This window comes from Taudactylus pleione, unplaced genomic scaffold, assembly GCF_031769625.1.
Source record: "Taudactylus pleione unplaced genomic scaffold, aTauple2 ptg000185l, whole genome shotgun sequence".
In the NCBI taxonomy this organism is placed as follows: Eukaryota; Metazoa; Chordata; class Amphibia; order Anura; family Myobatrachidae; genus Taudactylus; species Taudactylus pleione.
Genome location: NW_028284587.1, coordinates 2,557,724 through 2,578,728, shown reverse-complemented (window position 1 = coordinate 2,578,728; position 21,005 = coordinate 2,557,724). Strand labels below are relative to the sequence as shown.

Sequence of the window (21,005 nt, the reverse complement as noted above, 5' to 3'; positions counted from 1 at the left end):
GGAACGGCTAAGGTCTTTCCCTATGTTCATGACTAGTGGTTCAGCTTCACATGACGATGGAAGCCCTCCTCCCACTAAAAAAATCAAACGAGTTAAGCTGGCAAAAGCACAGCGAAGAACTGTGCGTTCTAAGAAGATATCACAAATCCCCAAGGAGAGTCCAAGTGTGGTGGTGGTTGCGATGCCTGACCTTCCCAGCACTGGACGGGAAGAGGTGGCTCTTTCCACCATTTGCACGCCCCCTGCAAGTGCTGAAAGGAGCACCCACAGTCCACTTGCTGATATGCAAATTGAAGATGTCACTGTTGAAGTACAACAGGATGAGGATACTGGTGTAGCTGGCGCTGAGGAGGAAGTTGGTGAGGAGGATTCTGATGGTGATGTGGTTTGTTTAAATCAGGCTCCGGGGGAGACAGTTGTTGTCCGTGGGATGAAAAAGCCCATCACGGTCATGCCTGGGCAGAAGACCAAACATTCCACCTCTTTGGTCTGGCAATATTTCTATCCAAATCCAGACAACAACTGTCTTGCCATATGTACCTTATGTATAGGTGGAATAAGTAGGGGTAGGGACGTTAACCACCTAGGAACATCCTCCCTTATACGGCACCTGCAGCGCGTTCATAATAAGTTACTGTCAAGTTCAGAAACTTTGGCTAAGACCGTAAGCAGTCCAGGGACACCTAAATCCCGTTGTCCTGTTGTATCCAAGCGCCTGCAAACCACACCGTCAACTCCCTCCTCGTCAATTTCCTCCTTAGTCAGGAACGGAAGTAGTCCTGCAGGCCATGTCACTGGCATGACTGACTCTCCTATCCGGGATTCCTCCGGAGGATCCTGCATTGCTACGCCTCCTGCTGCCGCTGCTGCTGTTGCTGCTGCTGGGAGTCGTTCATCATCCCAGAGAGGAAGTAGGAACACCACTACTTTTACTAAACAATTGACCCTCCAACAGTCCTTAGCGAGGAGGATGAAGTACGACAGCAGTCATCCTGAAACAAAACGTATAACTGAGGCCTTGACTGCTATGTTGGTGTTAGACGCGCGTCCAGTATCCGCCATTAGTGCAGTGGGATTTAGACAATTGATGGAGGTAGTGTGTCCCCGGTTCCAAATCCCGTCTAGATTCCACTTCACTAGACAGGCGATACCGAGACTGTACAGAAACGTCAGAAAAAGTGTCCTCAGTGTCCTGAAAAATGCCGTTGTACCCAATGTCCACTTAACCACGGACATGTGGACAAGTGGAACAGGGCAGACTAAGGACTATATGACTGTGACAGCCCACTGGGTAGATGTATCACCTTACGCAGCAACAGCAGCAGCGTCACCAGTCGCAGCATCTCAGAAACGCCAGCTCGTTCCAAGGCAGGCTACGCTGTGTATCACCGGTTTCAGTAAGAGGCACACCGCAGACAACCTCTTAGAGAAACTGAGGGAAATCATCGCCCAGTGGCTTACCCCACTTAGACTCACCTGGGGATTTGTGATATCTGACAACGCCAACAATATTGTGCGGGCATTACATCTGGGCAAATTCCAGCACGTCCCATGTTTTGCTCACACAATAAACTTGGTGGTGCAGAATTTTCTGAAAAGCGACAGGGGCGTGCAGGAGACGCTTTGGGTGGCCCGAAAAATTTCTGGCCACTTTCGCCATTCAGCGACTGCGTGCCGAAGACTGGAGCACCAGCAAACACTCTTGAACCTGCCCCGCCATCACCTGAAGCAAGAGGTTGTGACGCGGTGGAACTCAACCCTCTATATGCTTCAGAGGATGGAGGAGCAGCAAAAGGCCATTCAAGCCTATACATCCACCTATGACATAGGCAAAGGAGGGGGTATGCACCTGACTCAAGCGCAGTGGAGAATGATTTCCCTGTTGTGCAAGGTTCTCCAGCCCTTCGAACTTGCCACACGTGAAGTCAGTTCAGACACTGCCAGCTTGAGTCAGGTCATTCCCCTCATCAGGCTTTTGCAGAAGCAGCTGGAGAAAGTGAAGGAGGAGCTAAGACGGAGCGATTCCGCTCGGCATGTGGGACTTGTGGATGAAGCCCTTCATTCGCTTTGCCAGGATTCCAGGGTGGTCAATCTGTTGAAATCAGACCACTACATTTTGGCCACTGTGCTCGATCCTAGGTTTAAAGCCTATGTGGTGTCTCTCTTTCCAGCCAACACAAGCCTGCAGAGGTGCAAAGACCTGCTGGTGAACACACTGTCAGCTGAAGCAGAACGTGACACGTCAACAGCTCCTTCTTCATTTTCTCCCGCAACTGGGGCTGCCAGGAAAAAACTTTGGCATCCTAAGCAACCCGCTGGCGGTGATGCAGGGCAGGCAGGACCAAGTTTGGACATCTGGTCCGGACTGAAGGACCTGGCAACAATTTCTGACATGTCTACTGTCACTGCATATGATACTGTCACCATTGACAGAATGATGGAGGATTACATCGGTGACAGCATCCAAGTAGGCATGTCAGACAGTCCATACCTGTACTGGCAGGAAAAAGAGGCAATTTGGAGGCCCCTGTACAAACTGGCTCTATTTTACCTGAGTTGCCCCCCCTCCAGTGTGTACTCCGAAAGAGTGTTTAGTGCAGCCGGGAACCTTGTCAGCGAAAGGCGTAGGAGGTTGCTTCCACAGAATGTGAAGATGATGTTCATCAAAATGAATTATCAGCTCTTCCAGGGAGACCAGCCTCCAGAAGGTACAGAGGGACCTGTGGTGGTGGATTCAAGTGGGGATGAGTTAATACTTTGTGAGGATGTACACACTGAAGAGGGTGAGGAATCGGTGGATGAGGAGGATGAGGATGACATCTTGCCTCCGTAGAGCCAGTTTGTGCAGGGACAGATTAATTGCCAGCTTGTTTTGTGGGGGCCCAAACGAACCAATCATTTCAGCCACAGTTGTGTGGCAGACCCTGGCGCTGAAATGATTGCTTTGTTAAAGTGTGCATGTCCTGTTTATACAACATAAGGGTGGGAGGGAGGGCCCAAGGACAATTCCATCTTGCACCTCTTTTTTTTCTTTGCATTATGTACAGTTTGGGGCCTAGTTTTTCAAACTGCCATCCTGTCTGCCACTGCAGTATCACGCCTAGATGGGTCACGTGTTTGTGCCGCCCACTCGTGTCGCTTAGCATAGTCATCCAGCTACCTCGGTTCAACCTTTTGGATATAAAAACACTATTGTGAGGTGTGAGGTGTTCAGAATAGACTGGAAATGAGTGGAAATTAAGGTTATTGAGGTTAATAATAGCATAGGAGCAGAAAAACCTACACATTCTGTGATTTTAGCTGTTTTTATGCTTTTTTTTCAAAAAAATACAGATCCAAAACACAAAACCCAGAACCCAAAACACGGAAGGGTGGTTTTGGCAAAACCAATCCAGATCCAAAACACGAAGAAAGATCCAGATCCAAAACCAAAACACAAAACACGAAAAGTGGCCGGTGCACACCCCTACATTAAATACAGTTACGTTGGCACCATTGACTGGGCGAACCCAATAATCATGGGTAAAAGTAAGAAATTACATCACTTGCAAATCAAAGTGCTGTTTCAACTCCTCCAAATGTATTATGCCAACGGATGTCATAGTAATTAACCCAGGAACAGGTGATCTGGTGGATCTACATAAAATAACCAAATAAATAATAAAATACAAATCAAGGTCATCTATATACAAATTATCTGGATTCTCACTTTTTTAATGGTATTGCGAGAAGCCGATTAGAGCAGATGGGTTGAAAGATTGTAAAACAATCTCCTGTTCCATATGTTATATATAGCACAAATTAGGTTATATTTATATCTATCACTCATACTGCTGCCTGACACTTGGTGGTCTCTTAGTATCACAATCTTCCAAGTTACTCCGTGATTTTGGGTGAGGGTAAGTGGTGATATACACAGTGTGTTTCTAGAAATTGAATCTCAAATTACACACATTCTTATATGGGGGTTATACCAAACTCTTGGACTGCAGTGTGTAGGGGTACACATTGGTCGGCCTTTGACCACACAATTTTGCTGCTGTGGACATTAACTTGTACTAAGTCCTTGGGTAATCCAAACTGGGAGCTATATGTATGGAGTTTGCATGTTTTCTTGGTGTTGGCTTAGTTATAATCTGGTTACTCTAGCTTCCTACCATGGAATAAAGACCTACCGTTAGGTTACTGTGTGTGTGTGTGTGTGTGTGTGTGTGTGTGTGTGTGTGTGTGTGTGTGTGTGTTTGTGTGTGTTTTCTATGCTCATCTTCCTCTCCAAATGCTCTGCATCTGCCTTCCCTTTCAGAACCCAATTCAAGGTTCTCACACTCACTTACTTACAAAGCCCTCACCCATTCCTCTCCCATTTACATCTCTGACCTCATCTCCCTTTACTCTCCTGTCCGCCCTCTTCGTTCAACAAATGCACACCTCCTCTCATGCCAACTGATTACTTCCTCCCACTCCCGCCTCCAAGATTTTGCCCGCGCTGCTCCCTACCTTTGGAACTCTCTCCCTCTTCCCATCAGACTCTCCACCTCTCTACAATCCTTCAAACGGGCTCTCAAGACCCACTACTTCATAAAAGTCTTCCAGCTCTCATCCTAACCCCCTGCTACATGCTCCTTCCTCCCTGCCTACCCCATCTGTGTCACGCCTGTTCTTCTGCTCCTCCCCCTTAGAATGTAAGCTCTTACGAGCAGGGCCCTCTACCCTCTTGTGCTTCTCCTTACTTTACTTTAATCTACTTCTTACTCCCTACTAGGGCACCTAATACTTGGTTTCTTTGCTCTGTTGTTTATCTGGAAGTTTTGGTCGCTAATGTATATTATCCTTGTCCTCGTCCTGTATTGTTTCGTACTGTAAGTCACTGGTCAACCGATTTGTTTATGTACTTTGTAAGGCACTGCGGAACACTTGTGGCGCCATATAAATTAATAATAATAATAATAATGCCTGTAGTAGGAAAAGGAGATTGTAACCATTCTTTGTGCAGAGCTTTGTGATATTGTGTTGCAATACAATAATACAGCGGGGAATACAGCGCTCAGCCCTTACAGTTGTGTATAATAGGTGTTGAAAAGAGAGAGAATGTTGCACTTGTTTGTAATCAAATCATCAAAGTTTACTTAAAGGATAATAGTTACATGAAAGGTGATCTATACACAATAGAATCAAATACAACACATGGAATACTTTGAGGTACAAATAAAAAGGAGAAAAACAAAAAGAGTAACTATATAGGAAAATGAGTTGTCTAGGTGGTAGAACAATCCATGCAGTAGTACTAACTGGTATGTTGATGCACTCAGATGTAGATAAATGAGTGTACAACAATATAAGAGTAAATGTCCTCTGGGATGAGGGTTAAGTAGCAGCGTCCCGTTACTAACCCCTAAGATAGTCCATAGACGCAGGGTATGTGGATGGAGATACGGTGCCCGGGTTACCTTCAGGGCGGGAATGTGCGGTTGTGGGGCAGTGTGGCAGGGGTCCCTGGCTGAGGTGACTATCGCCGTCTGGAGCCAGCGACGTGCTTGGTGTGACACGGCTCTTGGTCCTGACCGCACAGCAGTCTACCTCTGCCTAGGGAGGGGATGAGAACGGTTTTGATCTCTCGATCTCCACTGGACACCCCCTCTCCGATATGGGATCTCACCTGACTCTTGCCGCCCTGTTGCTTTCTCCCTCTTCGGCCCTCTGTCTGCTCGGCTCGTAGGTGCAGTTGGCGTCTCAGCTCCCTGGGTGACTTCCGAGTCACGTGACCGCTGCGTGGGATCTATCTTCCTTGATTTCGGATTTAGCGTGTATGCTCCAACGCGTTTCGGCCACCATCTGCCTTCCTCTAGGAGTTCTGTGTTGTTAGATGTGGCAGAGAGGGGCTTAAATCCTTGTATAGGATCACACCCCTATTCTGATAGGTAAGGCATGCTCGCATTTTCTGATAGGTTGCCTGGTTGATGGTAATCACCATAGGTAGGTACATACAGTCAGGTCCATAAATATTGGGACATTGACAGAATTTTCAGATTTTGGCCTCTATTCACCACCACAATGGCTTTGAAATGAAACAAATAAGATGTGCTTTAACTGCAGACTTTCAGATTTAATTTGAGGGTAATTACATCCAAATCAGGTGAACGGTGTAGGAATTACAACAGTTTCAATATGTGCCTCCCACTTTTTAAGGGGTGAAAAGTAATGGGACTATCAACTCAAAAGCTATTTCATGGACAGGTGTGGGCTATTCCCTCGTTATTTCATTATCAATTAAGCAGGTAAAAGGTCTGGAGTTGATTCTAGGTGTGACATTTGCATTTGGAATCAGTTGCAGTCAACTCTCAATATGAGATCCAAAGAGCTGTCACTATCAGTGAAGCAAGCCATCATTAGGCTGAAAAATCAAAACAAACTCATCAGAGAGATAGTAAAAACATTAGGTGTGGCCAAATCAACTGTTTGGAACATTCTTAAAAAGAAAGAATGCATCGGAGAGCTCAGCAACACCAAAAGACCTGGAAGACCACGGAAAACAACTGTGGTGGATGACAAAAGAATTATTTCCCTGGTGAAGAAAAACCCCTTCACAACAGTTCGCCAAATCAAGAACACTCTCCAGGAGGTAGATGTATATGTGTCAAAGTCAACAATCAAGAGAAGACTTCACAAGAGTGAATATAGAGGTTTCACCACAAGATGCAAACCATTGGTGAGCCACAAAAACAGGAAGACCAGATTAGAGTTTGCCAAACAACATCTAAAAAAGCCATTACAGTTCTGGAACAACATCCTATTGACAGATGAGACAAAGATCAACTTGTACCAGAGTGATGGGAAGAGAAGAGAAGGAAAGGAACTGCTCATGATCCAAAACATGCCACCTCATCAGTGAAGCATGGTGGTGGTAATGTCATGGCGTGGGCATGTATGGCTGCCAATGGAACTGGTTCCCTTGTATTTATTGATGATGTGACTGCTGACAAAAGCAGCAGAATGAATTCTGAAGTGTTTCGGGCAATGTTATATGCTCATATTCAGTCAAATGCTTCAGAACTCACTGGACAGCGCTTCACAGTGCAGATGGACAATGACCCGAAGCATACTGCAAAAGCACCCAAAGACTTTTTTTAAGGCTAAAAAGTGGAATGTTATGCAATGGCCAAGTCAATCCCCTGACCTGAATCCGATTGAGCATGCATTTCACTTAATGAAGACAAAACTGAAGGGAAAAGGCCCCAAGAACAAGCAGGAACTGAAGACGTTTGCAGTAGAGGCCTGGCAGAGCATCACCAGGGATGAAACCCAGCGTCTGGTGATGTCTATGCGTTCCAGACTTCAGGCTGTAATTGCCTGCATAGGATTTGCAACAAAGTATTAAAAAGTGAAAGTTAGATTTAGGATTGTTTAGTTTGTCCCATTACTTTTGGCCCCTTAAAAAGTTGGAGGCACATATAGAAACCGTTGTAATTCCTACACCGTTGTCCTGATTTGGATGTAATTACCCTCAAATTAAATCTGAAAGTCTGCAGTTAAAGCACATCTTGTTTGTTTCATTTCAAAGCCATTGTGGTGGTGAATAGAGGCCAAAATATGAAAATTCTGTCAATATCCCAATATTTATGGACCTGACTGTATGTCAGTCTTAATACACGGATGTTGGATAAGCTGCAGCCGGTGGTCTAGTGGCTAATTAGCATTTACTAGATGATAAATCCGATCTGATGTACCATGTACCCGTGTTCAGCTGTTTCTACATGGTTATGCATGGTTCTGTTGGATGTGTGGCAGGGTGGAGCATAATAGAAGCATAATGGGATGATGATACATTAATTTGCTGTAGGGTGATAACGGCTGTGCTCGTATTAATGACCTTGACGTGTAGTGGGATTGAGCATAATAAGATCATAATGGGATGCTGACACATTAATTCGTAGTGGTTTGTATGTTTCATATTAGGGTGATGACAGCTGTCATCGTACTAGTGCAGTAAAGAACAGATAATGACACGTTTTGGGATAAATAAACTAATAAAAGGACAATCCGTGATCTTGATGTTGATGGGTGTATGTTAATCTGACTATCCGGACATACAGGCATAATGTATTTTCTATGAGTATGACATGATGGTGGGACGGTTAATGATCTACTAGGCTGGTAAAATGGAAATTAAAAGAGGTGCAGAGTTTCAAGGTGAACTAACGGAGAGAGATAAAACTGTACAGATCTATTACAAATTCTTCCGTAGGGTTCTAAATTAGGGTCTACACCGTATAGAGTAAAGTAATACAGATATTGGTAATAATATAGAGAGTTGCTAATGGTCACACTATAATCACCTCTTCAGGACATATGGTGATGGGGTTTAATGGTCTAGCACAATGAGGTGCCGTTGATTTAGGTGCAAATAATGGATTTATCCTCATTGTCTATGTTGAGGCCCTTTGGTGTTAAGGTGTCTAAGATTACCATGCATCCAACTTCCTCTTTGTTTATTTGTTTCATGTAATCGCCACCCCTCTAATTAGGTTTTACACTTATCCTTTAAGTAAACTTTGATGATCTGATTATAAACAAGTGCAACATTCTCTCTCTTTTCAACACCATACTTATTATACACACTGTAAGGACTGAGCACTGTATTATTGTATCCTTAGAGAGTTAGACAATCTCTCATACGAGCTGCACACCCGGTACAGACACGTCCCCTCCAGTGCGCAGCCTACTAAATACTTCAACTCTATATCCGTGCACCATTGACTAAAGTAGGTGCAGCAAGGAGGGTAACTAAACATCATATCAATGGGATTAACTGACAACAGACTCACCAGGGAAGACAGCCTGAGTCTAGGTACACACCTGACGGATATATCTGCAGGTGATGGTCGTTCATACACACTGAATGACCATCATCTGCAAGCTACAGCGGGTCCTGGCGGCTGGGGGGGGCGTGGCCTAATTGCGGCGCTGGGGAGGGGGGCTCTGTGTGCCCCTCAGACCAGTGCACAGCCAATGGGGGCATGATCAGCGTGATCGCTCCCCCCTTTGGCATAGGAGACTGCTCAGGCTCTGCCTCGGACAGTCTCCCAGTGCGGGAAGCAATCAGGAAGCCGACTGCCTATATACCGGCAGCCGACTTCCCGACTGTCTTATCCCGGCATGGGTGAAATGCCGGGCGTCTAGATGTAGACGCCCACATTTCCCCGACACCAGGAAACCGGCGCCCGGCATCACGATCATAGTGATGCCGGGCGCCGCAAGCGGACAGCCGCGGGGGGGTGGTTAGGTTTATGGCTCCCGGGGGTGACTTAGGGTTAGGCACCCCCCCCGGGAGGGTTAGAGTTAGGCTAAGGGGAGGGAGGGTTAGGGTTAGGCACCCCCAGGGGGGACTTAGGGTTAGGCACCCCCCTGGGGGACTTAGGGTTAGGCAGCGGGAAAGGGGGTGGTTAGGGTTAGGCACTTAGAGGGGGGATTAGGGTTAGGCACTTGGGGGGGAAGTTAGGGTTAGGCACCCCTAAGGAGGGTTAGGGTTAAGGGGGTTAGGTTAGTGGATACTTACCTATCCACGATCGGGATTTCCAGCGCTGTCGGGCTTCCGCTGCGTCGCACTCTGCTCCTGTCGGGCTGCCGCTAACGGGAATCGAACCGGCGGTATATCATACCCATTCCCCCAGTGCAGCCCAGCACATGGGCTGCTGTGGATGGAGAGCTGTGCCAGGGTCGGGTAAGCAGTACCCGCTCGCTCCCCCACTTGCCGATGGACAGATATGTCTGCAGACATATCTCTTCATTGGCTGAGCAGCACAATCAATGCGATATGGGCCGATCAATTGATCGGCCAATATATCGGCCAGTGTGTACCCAGCAATATTCTCCCAATTTCCTGACAAGTCTGAAACAACAACAACCACCACCACACAATTTTTTCACAACATTTATACAACTAGAGAAGTTAACAACAAAGGAGAATAAACTTTGGTGGGACACACACAAACATTGACATTATATCGAAACAATAAAACAATCCCTAATGCTGGCCATACACTCTGCAATTATCGGGACGATCCGCCCGATATCGGCGGATCGCCGCGATAATTGCAGCGTGTATGCGGGCGACCGAGGGTTAAATATTGCTTGGTCGGGCATGCTGGATTGTCCAGCATGCCCGTCCGATGCGATATTTACCTGGGAAACTGTCGGCCGCATCGGGCAGTGTATGCCCAGCGCTGCCGACAGACAGACATTTCCTGTGTTCCTTCCTACGGAAGGAACAGGGAAATGTCTCCTCCCCCGGGGGCGGAGCGCGGATGTCGGGCTATACACTGTGAGATTTCTCTCACAGTGTATGCCGGCGACATCTGCGGCTGGCAGCCGGCCAGATAAAATGTCTGTCGGTCTGACAGACATTTTATCTGGCAGTGTATGCCCAGCATAAGAGACTTAAAATTAAAAAAAAACCTTCACATCAGTAAAGAACAGATAATGACACGTGTTGGGATAAATAAACTGATCGCCGTACACAGGGGTGCAGAGAGAGGGGGGGAGCTGTGAGCGGGTACTACTTACCCGACCCTGGCACAGCTCCCCATCCACAGCAGCCCAGCATGCTCCTGTGTATGGGGCTGCACTGGGAGACTGTCCGAGGCACCCCACCCACCCCGGCCGCCGGGACCCGCTGCAGCTTGCAGATGATGGTCATTCAGTGTGTATGAACGACCATCATCTGCAGATATATCCGTCAGGTGTGTACCTAGACTCAGGCTGTCTTCCCTGGTGAGTCTGTTGTCAGTTAATCCCATTGATATGATGTTTTGTTAACCTCCTTGCTGCACCCACTTTAGTCAATGGTGCACGGATATAGAGTTCAAGTATTTAGGGGCCCATTTATCAAAGTAAATTTGAGGTTAATTCCCCGAAAACACCTGTTTTCTGCGGTTTACCTCAAATACTAAGTATCCTCCGAATGTATGAAGGAGGGACCGCAGCAGGTATCTCCGATACCTGCTACAATCCCTCCATTGCCACCGGCAGCCGCCTCCCCCATAGGTTTCTATGGGGGATGCGATGCTGCCAAATGTATCAATATCGGGAATGTGAAGCATTTCCGATATTAGCCCCAGCAGCTAACGCCATCTGCAGATAGCGTTAGCCGCTGTATTCTATGGGGACTTGACGCATATCAGCCAGCAGAGGGATCTTCCAGGTCCCTCCGCCAGCAATGGGCGCCGCTCATGTGCAGAAGCCCCGACTGCCTTTCCGGAGACATCGCAGGGACGGGCTCTTTTCGGAGCCCGTCTCCCTGCATGTCCCGGATAATACATCCGGCAGATAGGATCGCATTTTGCAATGCGATCAGGGGTGGTACTGCATGCCCTGATCGCATTGCAAAATGCGATCATTAATAAATGGGCCCCCTAGTAGGCTGCGCACTGGAGGGGACGTGTCTGTACCGGGTGTGCAGCTCATATGAGAGATTGTCTAACTCTCTAAGGATACAATAATACAGCGGGGAATACAGCGCTCAGCCCTTACAGTTGTGTATAATAAGTATGGTGTTGAAAAGAGAGAGAATGTTGCACTTGTTTGTAATCAGATCATCAAAGTTTACTTAAAGGATAAGTAGCTACATGAAAGGTGATCTATACACAATAGAATCAAATACAACACATGGAATACTTCTAGGAGCAAATAAAAAGGAAACGCAGGGTCTCATTCAGACCTGCTCGCGAGCGCAGGACGCTCGCAAGCAGGTCGATGGTACCCAAATGCGCATGCGCACGATGGAGGGCGCTCCGTCGTGCGTATGAGCGAGACCTGGATAGCGACAGCCAAGCTGTCGCTCCGGGTCTCGCACCAAAGGGGGCGTGCTGTCGATGGTGAGTGACAGCACGCCCCCTTTGGTGGGCGTGCCGGGGGCGTGGCTGCCATGGGAACCATGGGAACGCCTACCGTCTGGGGCCGGCCCCACTGACATCACTAGTGATGTCAGTGGGAGTGATTTTGTCAGGGCAACAGTGTGCAGCCTACTAAATACTTGAACTCTATATCCGTGTTGTAATATAAGTCTAAAGTTACAATATGTGATTAGCAGGTCTACTAGTTTCGCTTGTAAAAGTATATTTTGATTAAATCAGTATTTTTTGTTAACTTTTTAGACATTTGTACATAACGTAACCAAAACCAGTAAATTAGTGGGAGCCTGACCAAGATGGAACTGGCTGCTTGTGGGATTCAATGACCAGCAGCTTGTGCGATTCATCACTAGCGCGCAAACGTCGGATTCAGAAAACCGCTCCTATTGCGGAGTCCTGCTCACTAGACCCTGCAAACTAGAGGTACGTGTTTACTTGTACATTACTGTGAGATCAAGCTTAACCTGAGTCTCTGTACTGTGTAATTACATTCTGTCTTCTATTTAGATCAATCTGTAAATTCTGCCGGAACTATTCTACCCAAATAAACAGTCATGTAAATACTTCCCTTATAATCACTGTATGATACATTGCTGTTTTTTTTGGGGGGGGGGTTGGGGGTTAGCTGTTTCGATCATTTTATGTAGAATCATAGATTACTGGTGAGTGTTGATGTTTTCATACAATGCTTTCCATTCTTCCATTGTGTTAGAGTTCCAGTCTCACACAAAAATCTGATAGAACACTATACCAACCGATGGAGTGTGGTATACCATGACATTAAGGGCCGAATTCAATTAAATGCGGTAATTTACCGCGCCAGGAAAAGGGTGGTAGCCTCGGGCTTTACCTCCTGGAGCCGTTTAACTACTGACCCTGTTTCCTTGCCACAGTAAATTACCAGCTAATGCGCGTTATCCCAACATAGATGTTCAGGATGTTGACATGTTGACAGTCACAACTTCGACACTGACAATATGTTGAAATTATACAAGTCAACAATACTACTTTACCCCAAGCACAGACTATATGTACATACCGTCTCAATGTTATAGCACACTGGTGATATTTGGTGTAGAGTTTAGCTAGGTAATGTTATTATAGAACTGTTTTGGCAGCAAAGGGCATGAGTAATTGGCCCCATACATCTGCGATGGGTTGCCACCATCCCACGATGCTGCAACCCGGCATCGCAGAAATCCAATGTCAAAAAATTATCGTGATTGTCTAATCGGGGACATTTTAACATTTAAAATTTCAGCGATCCTGCGATGGATCGCTGACCATCGATGGTGGCCGGCCTTCGTTTCCACCCGGCAGATCGGTATTTCTGATCATGTCGCAGGATCGCGGAAACCCCACTCTGATGTATGGGCACCTTAATTTTGTCCTTTTATTTAGTGGTTTAGCTGTTTTCTGTAGCTACTGTAAGTATGGGGCACTCTGCCCACCCATACTGGTAAAATGATGAATTGCATAATTCCTACAGCTTCATAAATGAGCTCATCATCCTGCCAGAGATGTTGAGGATCACATCATGGGGGGGCCGCCTATTGCCCACCCCTACGTTAGATGATGTGGCAGACATCGTATCCGGCAGTCTTTCAGTAAGCCAGCTTCCTGAACAGTTACTGAACCCATGCGGCATTCCAATATGGTTCTGCTTGTACTTGGCATGGTGGGATGTTATGCCATATTTCTGTGTGACTGGAGCTTTTCCTGACATAAGGCTCCCATACATCTAGAAACGCCGATCCGCCGGTCGAAAAATGTCGATATTTCGCGATCCGTCAGTGAAATTCTACATGTTAAATTTCACCGATCTGCCAATCACGTTACATTTTTGATTGTGATGGGCATATCTGTGAAATCCAACATGGTGGATTTCAGGATCGCAACATCGCAGCAATTCATCGCTGATGTATGGAGGCCTTTTAGTTATTAGTTATGTGCGGAATGTCTGCTGCACTTTTCTACTTTTTTACACAACAAACCAATTTTTTTTACATTTTTCTTTTTGCCCCGTTTAGAGAATGAAACAATATCCACACTTGCCGAGATTACATGTGACACCACAATTGTGAGTATTACTTAAGGCTATTTTTATACACTATCCCACCTAAACAATTGTAGACTCAATGCTTCCATGGCACCATGGGACCAGCGGGAATGTACACATCCTATTTATCCTCCTTGTACCAGCCGTAATCAACACATATCGGCAGGTCTACTTACATGTGCTTAAAATGTCCATATTGGACCAGTAACTTGGTTGTAACGATTTACCATCCGTCCTAAGAGACCTTGGATAGCTCCCCTGTTCCTTCAGACCTATTCCAGCATGCCCATGTCACTACAAGGCACAGAACTGAAAACCCCACCTTTGCTTAGCAAGGCATGTATATAGGTGTACACTTAAAACAGACCTGTATAAACCTCTGGGCATCCTATTAAAATGTATGTGCATGTTAAAGGCTTCTAATGCACTGGGATGGGTGACCTATTACAAATGGGATCTATGCTGAGAGTAAGTCACGTTGCCTACAGGGCTGTATTATTGCTCCTGATTTAAAGAAGCATCATATCTTTAATTTCAACTAGATTTATTGATCCACAGTTTCTTTAAAACCTGGGAATAATCTAGATAATTGTCTATATGCATTATTTTCCACTTTTAAAATAAGGAGGGGGGTCTTAAATGAGTTACACTGAGGAAATTGCTGGTTTCCCTGCTGACACTAATGCCGCACATCCACTAGGCGACAGTGAAACGAGCGCTCGATTACAACATTGAACAATCAGTGTAGGCACATCACAGACTGCGAAACGACTGCACGATTACAGTCTAGGCACATCCATCATCCCTGAACTTGGTCAACCTCACGACGTTGTCAGGTTGACCAGCATGTTCGAGCAGTTTAAATAAAAAAACGACCAGCGGGCGCGCATATCGCTGGTCGTTTTGTACTTGAAACTGCCCGATTTGCGGACGATTAACAAGCGATTGAACGATGTCGTTATCGTTGAATCGCTCTGTTTTAATCGCGTAGTGGATACGCAGCATAAGACTAAAAGACAATCCTGTGTGCTGTGAGCATGTATCACATTGGTAGGGATGTTACTGGTTGACTTTACTTGAGAGGTAGTTGGATGTTTAGAACCCTCTCTTTGGTAGCTAAGGAACACGCCACATATTTCAGACCGTGGGACAAATCCACCAAAATGTCCCATGAGATAGGATCCTGTCAACCCTGGAGGGTAACCATCCCGAGCAGCGTGAAACAAATTACAGTATAGCAGCCTAAGGGCCTCATTTATCAACGAGTTTATCACTCAAAACTAGTGATAAATATCACTGTGTATGATAAATGGTGCTCAGCCAATCAGCTCCCACCTGTCAACTGTTAGAAAAATGACGGTTGGGAGCTGATTGGCTGAGCACCATTTATCATAAAAAGTGATATTTATCACTAGTTTTGAGTTATAAACTCGTTGATAAATGAGGCTGTAAGTTGGGTGAAGTTGGATTGCTACGTGCTTGGCCCTGAGTAAATCAGGACAGTTACAGGAGTTGTTTATTCTGCTCATACCCCCGGGGGAAAGTCACATTCTTTCAATATTGTGTACAGCTTATGTTCTCTTGTACTGGCTATTGGGTTTTATTCTTTCCTTTGGATGGAGAACATTATCTCTATCTGGCTGGCAAAACCAGTCTCAACTAGGAACTTTAATTAATATTTCCCATGCCTGTGAACATTAATGCCTAACCTATGCGTCCTTACAGAGGGACGGAGTGTATACTGTTCAGGAGCTCCCTGCTGCCGATAAGGAGCCTAAAATAGCCCCTCTAACTATCTGTGCTGGTCTGGTGTCTTGTGATAACATGTCACTTCACGTCAGGCCTTATTATCTAATTGGTGGAATGGTTTTCGGCAGGACAGTAACTTCAGGCTTCAGTCTCTCACACTCACAGTAATCAGTTGCTCACGTTGTGTTGTCTAATATTAGCTGCTGGTGTCTCTCATTGTCAGGAACTTCCTGGAGTTGATAAACCTGGTAAAATTCTGGGCATTAATAGGAGTTCATGCAGTTGTACTTGCACCAATGTGTATATGTATGTAATGTATGTATGTCTATATCAATATCTATCTATAACTAATCTATGTCAGTGATTGCGTGGAAACTAAAACTATGTGGGGACTGGGGACCCATCATTTTAGATCTGTAGGTACCTACTTCACTGTTTCTGGGTCCCATCAAAATATATGCCCCTCAGACCTCCCCACGTGGCATCAGACCTCCCCATATACTCCTAAAATGCCCATCTGACCCCCCCCCAGCACACATCTTCAGACCTCCTCACATGCCCCTTAAAGGCATGTTTAACCCCTTCATAATCCTGCATGTAATATGACTTTTGTCTCTGCACAAAAACTCCTAGTGAAGAAACCATTCGGTACTAAGAGGCATATTTATAAATAAAATATTTGCGGAGATCCAGCAAAAACAACTGCAAATATTACGTACCACCTAGATGTATGCAAGGGGTCGGGGGTGTTTCTAGAGAGGAGGGGGCCCACGTGCAGTCTCTGTTACAGGCCCCCTCCTCTTCATCCAGCAGCGCACTAAGCAGTGCGCGACCAGCACCGCTATTATAGACTCTGGGCACACTCTAGTGCCCAGACTCTCTCTCATGCGCAGGTCACCGGGAAAATGGCCGCAGCAAACGGGCATTTTCCAGACGTTTTTACAGCGCAGACACCGTCACCGACGTGGGACTCCGGAGAGGTAAGTTTTATGGGTGAAGGGTGTGCTGTGCGGGCCCCACCTGGACCCAGGGGCCCATGTGCACAGCACACCCTGCACCCATTATAAATACACCCCTGCATGGGGTGCACCCAGAGGTATGCAGTGGGATATAAGGGCTATCTGCTGCCATCCCCAGTTTTCAATGGCAAAAACAGCCGAGATTGCTTCTGAAACTTAGCCCCGGTAGCAAACGCCATCCTCACGTTGCGTTAGCCATTTTAGCCTATGGGCAAAACTTCACAACATTTACACAATGCCTGCTAGAACATGTGCATGCTCTGTAGTGTGGCCGAGTCCCGAACCCAGGGGTAAGGAGATCACATTACTTTTACACATCACAGGGACGGTCTCCTATCAGAACCCCTGTCCTTGGATGTGAATAATAATGCATGCCCGCAATACATAGGGGTCTACGTACTAAGCAGTGTTAGGAGACATAGTGAAAAGTGATAAGAAAGTGATAAGGTGCCAGCCAATCAGCTCCCAACTGTCATTTTTCAAACACAGCCTGTGAGATGACAGTTGGGAGCTGATTGGTTGGCACCTTATCACTTTCTTATCACTTTTCACTCTGTCTCTTATCACTGCTTAGTACATAAACCCCATAATATCTTATTGGCGCGTGCCCTTTGTAGCCTATGAGCTACACTTCGCAAAAAGTGCCGGATGTTGACCTGTAAGATCCCTCCCCAGCACTCTCCACTCGCGCGTGTGTGGTCAGCAGACCTCTAATGCCTTCGGCTCCCAAAGTGTAAATTAGCGATCCCTTCACTTCTTACACACCGCAGGGACAGCCTCCTTTCAGAGCCCCGGTCCCTATGGGGAATTATTAATACATCTGGGCAATCAATTTCTTATTGCCACCAATAGCGGTGATAAGAAATTATCTGTCTAGGACCCAATAATGAATAAATATGCCCCTATGGGGGTGAAATTAAATGGGTGCCAGACGGAGCAATTCATTTATTGCTCCGATTGGGCGCGAATGCCACAGACGCACCGATTTCTGCTCTCACCCTCCTGAGTTGACAAGTTAGAAATCATTGAAAAGTTGTAACCAGGACTTTGGACGGGTTTAGCCACTTTACGCGGCTATACCCGGGCTATTTGGGCGTGACGTGCAAAAAGGCTCAGGCACGCTAAAACCGTTGAATCACCCCCAATGTGCTCTAAGTGAAGATGTTCTAGCGAGCCTATGATGCAATGATGTATTTCAGCATCCCAGATTCCCAGATGTCCTGCTGATTAATAGTATTTATTAGCCAGAGAAGTCTAGATAGGGAGGGGGTGTGACCCCCGCTGACCAAGAGAAAGCTTCTTGCCTATTGGACGTTTACTATAGGTCCGTCCCATCGCACCACTGAATTGTTTTTAAAATCCACCATTGTTTGTCTTCTGCAATGACATTTTTTTAATCTAATTTCTAAAAGGTCAAATTAAAAGGCTTATGCAATTTCTGAAAGGAACTATTCTAGTGGTCTCTATAAAATAATGGTAAATAAACTTCATTGAGAGAACCCCGATTCGCCAATTCCGACCCAGAAATTATCGGAATCTGTGTTTGCTGATGCACCGAAAAATCGCTGGCCATTGGAGTCCCACAATCGACTGATCAGCTTCGGGGGACTAGATGTATGGCCCGCTTAACTTTGCGCCTTGACAACCATGTTGCAATGCAAGGGGTGCAAACACGTTTTATTTATTTTTAAATAAAATCTAAATTTGCATATAAATTTATTTTTAAACTGCTATTCTAATGACTTTTTATATATTTTTTTTTTCTGTAAGATAGGGCCATATCCAATTAGCCGCAGTAAATTACCGCGGCTAATTAGCTCGCTTGTGGCTATCCAATTAGCCCCAAAGACGGCCTGACAACGGCACTTAGGGTTTTTTTTTCGGGACCTGATGTGCCCTGAAAAATAATCCACGATAAGTGATGTTTTTTCGCCCAAAAAAGGGCGAGAACACATAGGTCCGTGAGCTTATCGCGGCTCCTATGTGTTAACGGCGAACTATCCTATTATTTCGCCCGGGGGATTTTTCGCCGATCACGGGGATCAATTAGCGCCCAAACAGTGTTCGGGGCTAATTGGATATGGCCCATAGATGGAAAAAGGGATTAACGTCACTTCTTGCAATGTATAACCATGGAAACCACAGAGAAGTCAATGATTCTCATGCAGTCCTTAGCAGAGTTGATAGTATGTTATGGGGACTGCGGTTTGTATCCAATTTATCAAACTGCAATAAGCGAGGCTTATCACAGTTTGGGATAGATGTACTAATGGCGAAAATGCAGTAAAATCCCCGAAAATGAAGTTTTCGGGGGTTTTACTGCATTCCCCGTATATGTAGTAAGCAGCAGAATGGCTTTTTGTCGCTAGGTAACGCCACCTTCAGGTGGCGTTACCCAATAGAAGCCTATGGGCTTCTTAACGCGACGCTCCTGGCCTCCCATGAGCCCCCGCAGCCGGAAGTCCCTCTGCCCGGCAGCATTGTAAAGGACAGCTCTTATCGAGAGAGTTGTCCTTTGCAAAATCCTTTGTACATACTGTGGTAATTAGGCGCGGTATGTACGCAAAGTCAGGGGGGATGTGCTAAGCATCGCTATCGCGATTTGGTACATCTCCCAATTAAACCTAATGCCATCTCAGGATAGAGCTTTGCTTACTTACCTTTGCGGTGCCATATGAAGTCCCCTTGAGACGCACAGTACTGCTCCCTTGTGCAGTATGGTGAACACAGCAGGGAAAACCTTTTCACTGTGCATGCATATCGGCTCCAGCAATGCCCAGTATGGAGGTGGTTGGGAAATAACACACCGTCCTGCACATGCGCAGCAGTTTACTTTTACAAGGTCACTTACACAAAGCCTTACAGCAGAGCATTACGTGTGGGCTTTTGCTTAGGAGCCATCTTATGGATTCATAGCAACATTGGGCTTAATGGTAATGATTAGCAGCGGTAACTTGTTTGGCTTTTGACCGTTAAAGTTGAATTAGGGTCATTGTACATAAAGAAAAAAACAGGGTTGGAAAATAAAAACCCACAATAAAAAACCTATTTGATTTAATTTTTTAATATGTTCTTTTTTTTATATATATATATATATATATACCGTTTTTTGTTTTGTTTTGTTTTTTTGTGCTTTAATGTTTTAATGAAAAAAAAAATTGAAGCCTGCTTACTATATTAATACTGTGACACACTGCTACGTATTAGAAGGGATGGGTACGGGATGCCGGCCCTTGGTATCCTGTCGGTCAAAATCCCAATGCGGGTTAGGATACCGACACTGGACGGTAGGTATCCTAACCCTCCCCCTCTCCCCACCCTAACCCTCCGTGGTGCCTGATCTTAACCTCCTCCCCTTCCCCACACGCTAATCCTAACCCTCCCCTCCCCCCAACCCCACTACTAACCTTCGGGATGCCATGCGCCAGGATTCTGACAGGTATCGGGATTCCGGCGCTGGTATTCCCCTGTGCCGGGATACTAAACGTATCCTGTATTAGAAACCTTGATCAACCATGTTTTAAAGCATTCTAACATTAACAATCCAAAGTTATTAGAATTTTTTTATTTCATCATAAGAGAGCCAGACTAATGGTGCGTACACGCAAGGTACAATAAAAATTAACGATATCGTTCATCGTTTTATCGTTCATTTTTAAGTACCAACCAACTTAGCCACGACCAGCGATGCGCGTTCCCGCTTGGATGATATCGTTATCTCTCCATAGGAGTCCACGATCATTGATGTTGTTTTGGTGTGTGGGTGAACGATGGCGTTCATCCAGCACAGCAGGATTTTTAAAGGGAGATCGTTCAGAGATGTCGTTATCGCTGACGATCGTCCCGTGTGTACGCACCATATGTCTTTTTTACTTCCACTCCTCTCAGTAATTGAATTGAATTGAAATTAACATGAAGGCGATTAAACCATGAGGTGTTTCTATGTGTATTGCATCTTTAATGTGTTTGATTTGTTTATCGTTTAAGGGGCATATTCAATTAGCCGCAAGAAGTACTGTACTTTTCAAATTCCGGGCTATTCGCCGACACCGCTAGTTTTGCATGCGTAATAGTATCGCACTAGTCCCCGCTTATCCCTGTATTCAATTAGAAATCAGCGAAAACGGGACCGGTCGAATTCTGATCTGGCGAAAAGTGCTGTCAGATTTGGGGAAATCAGCCTGACACCCCCCAAAAGATGCACTGACATTGGGGATCACTATAGATTTTTTTTTTCGCCCCCAAAATGAAAGTACATTTTCGGGATGTTAA

General features: G+C 45.8%; 1 protein-coding gene across 4 annotated transcripts in view; it reads left to right on the top strand.

Moving 5' to 3' along the window:
• The window catches only part of KCNJ5 (potassium inwardly rectifying channel subfamily J member 5), a 165,500-nt gene that overhangs the window by 19,193 nt on the left and 125,302 nt on the right, over positions 1-21,005 (top strand). For 3 of the 4 annotated variants that reach the window (XM_088476271.1, XM_088476274.1, XM_088476273.1), the window contains exons 2-3: positions 12,150-12,329; positions 13,937-13,986. The exons of the other annotated variant lie outside the window; for it this stretch is intronic. In XM_088476271.1, the coding sequence (XP_088332397.1) occupies positions 13,940-13,986 (47 nt within the window). In that variant the 5' untranslated portion in view covers positions 12,150-12,329; positions 13,937-13,939. The remainder of the gene's footprint in view (positions 1-12,149; positions 12,330-13,936; positions 13,987-21,005) is intronic. 4 annotated transcript variants of the gene reach the window in all.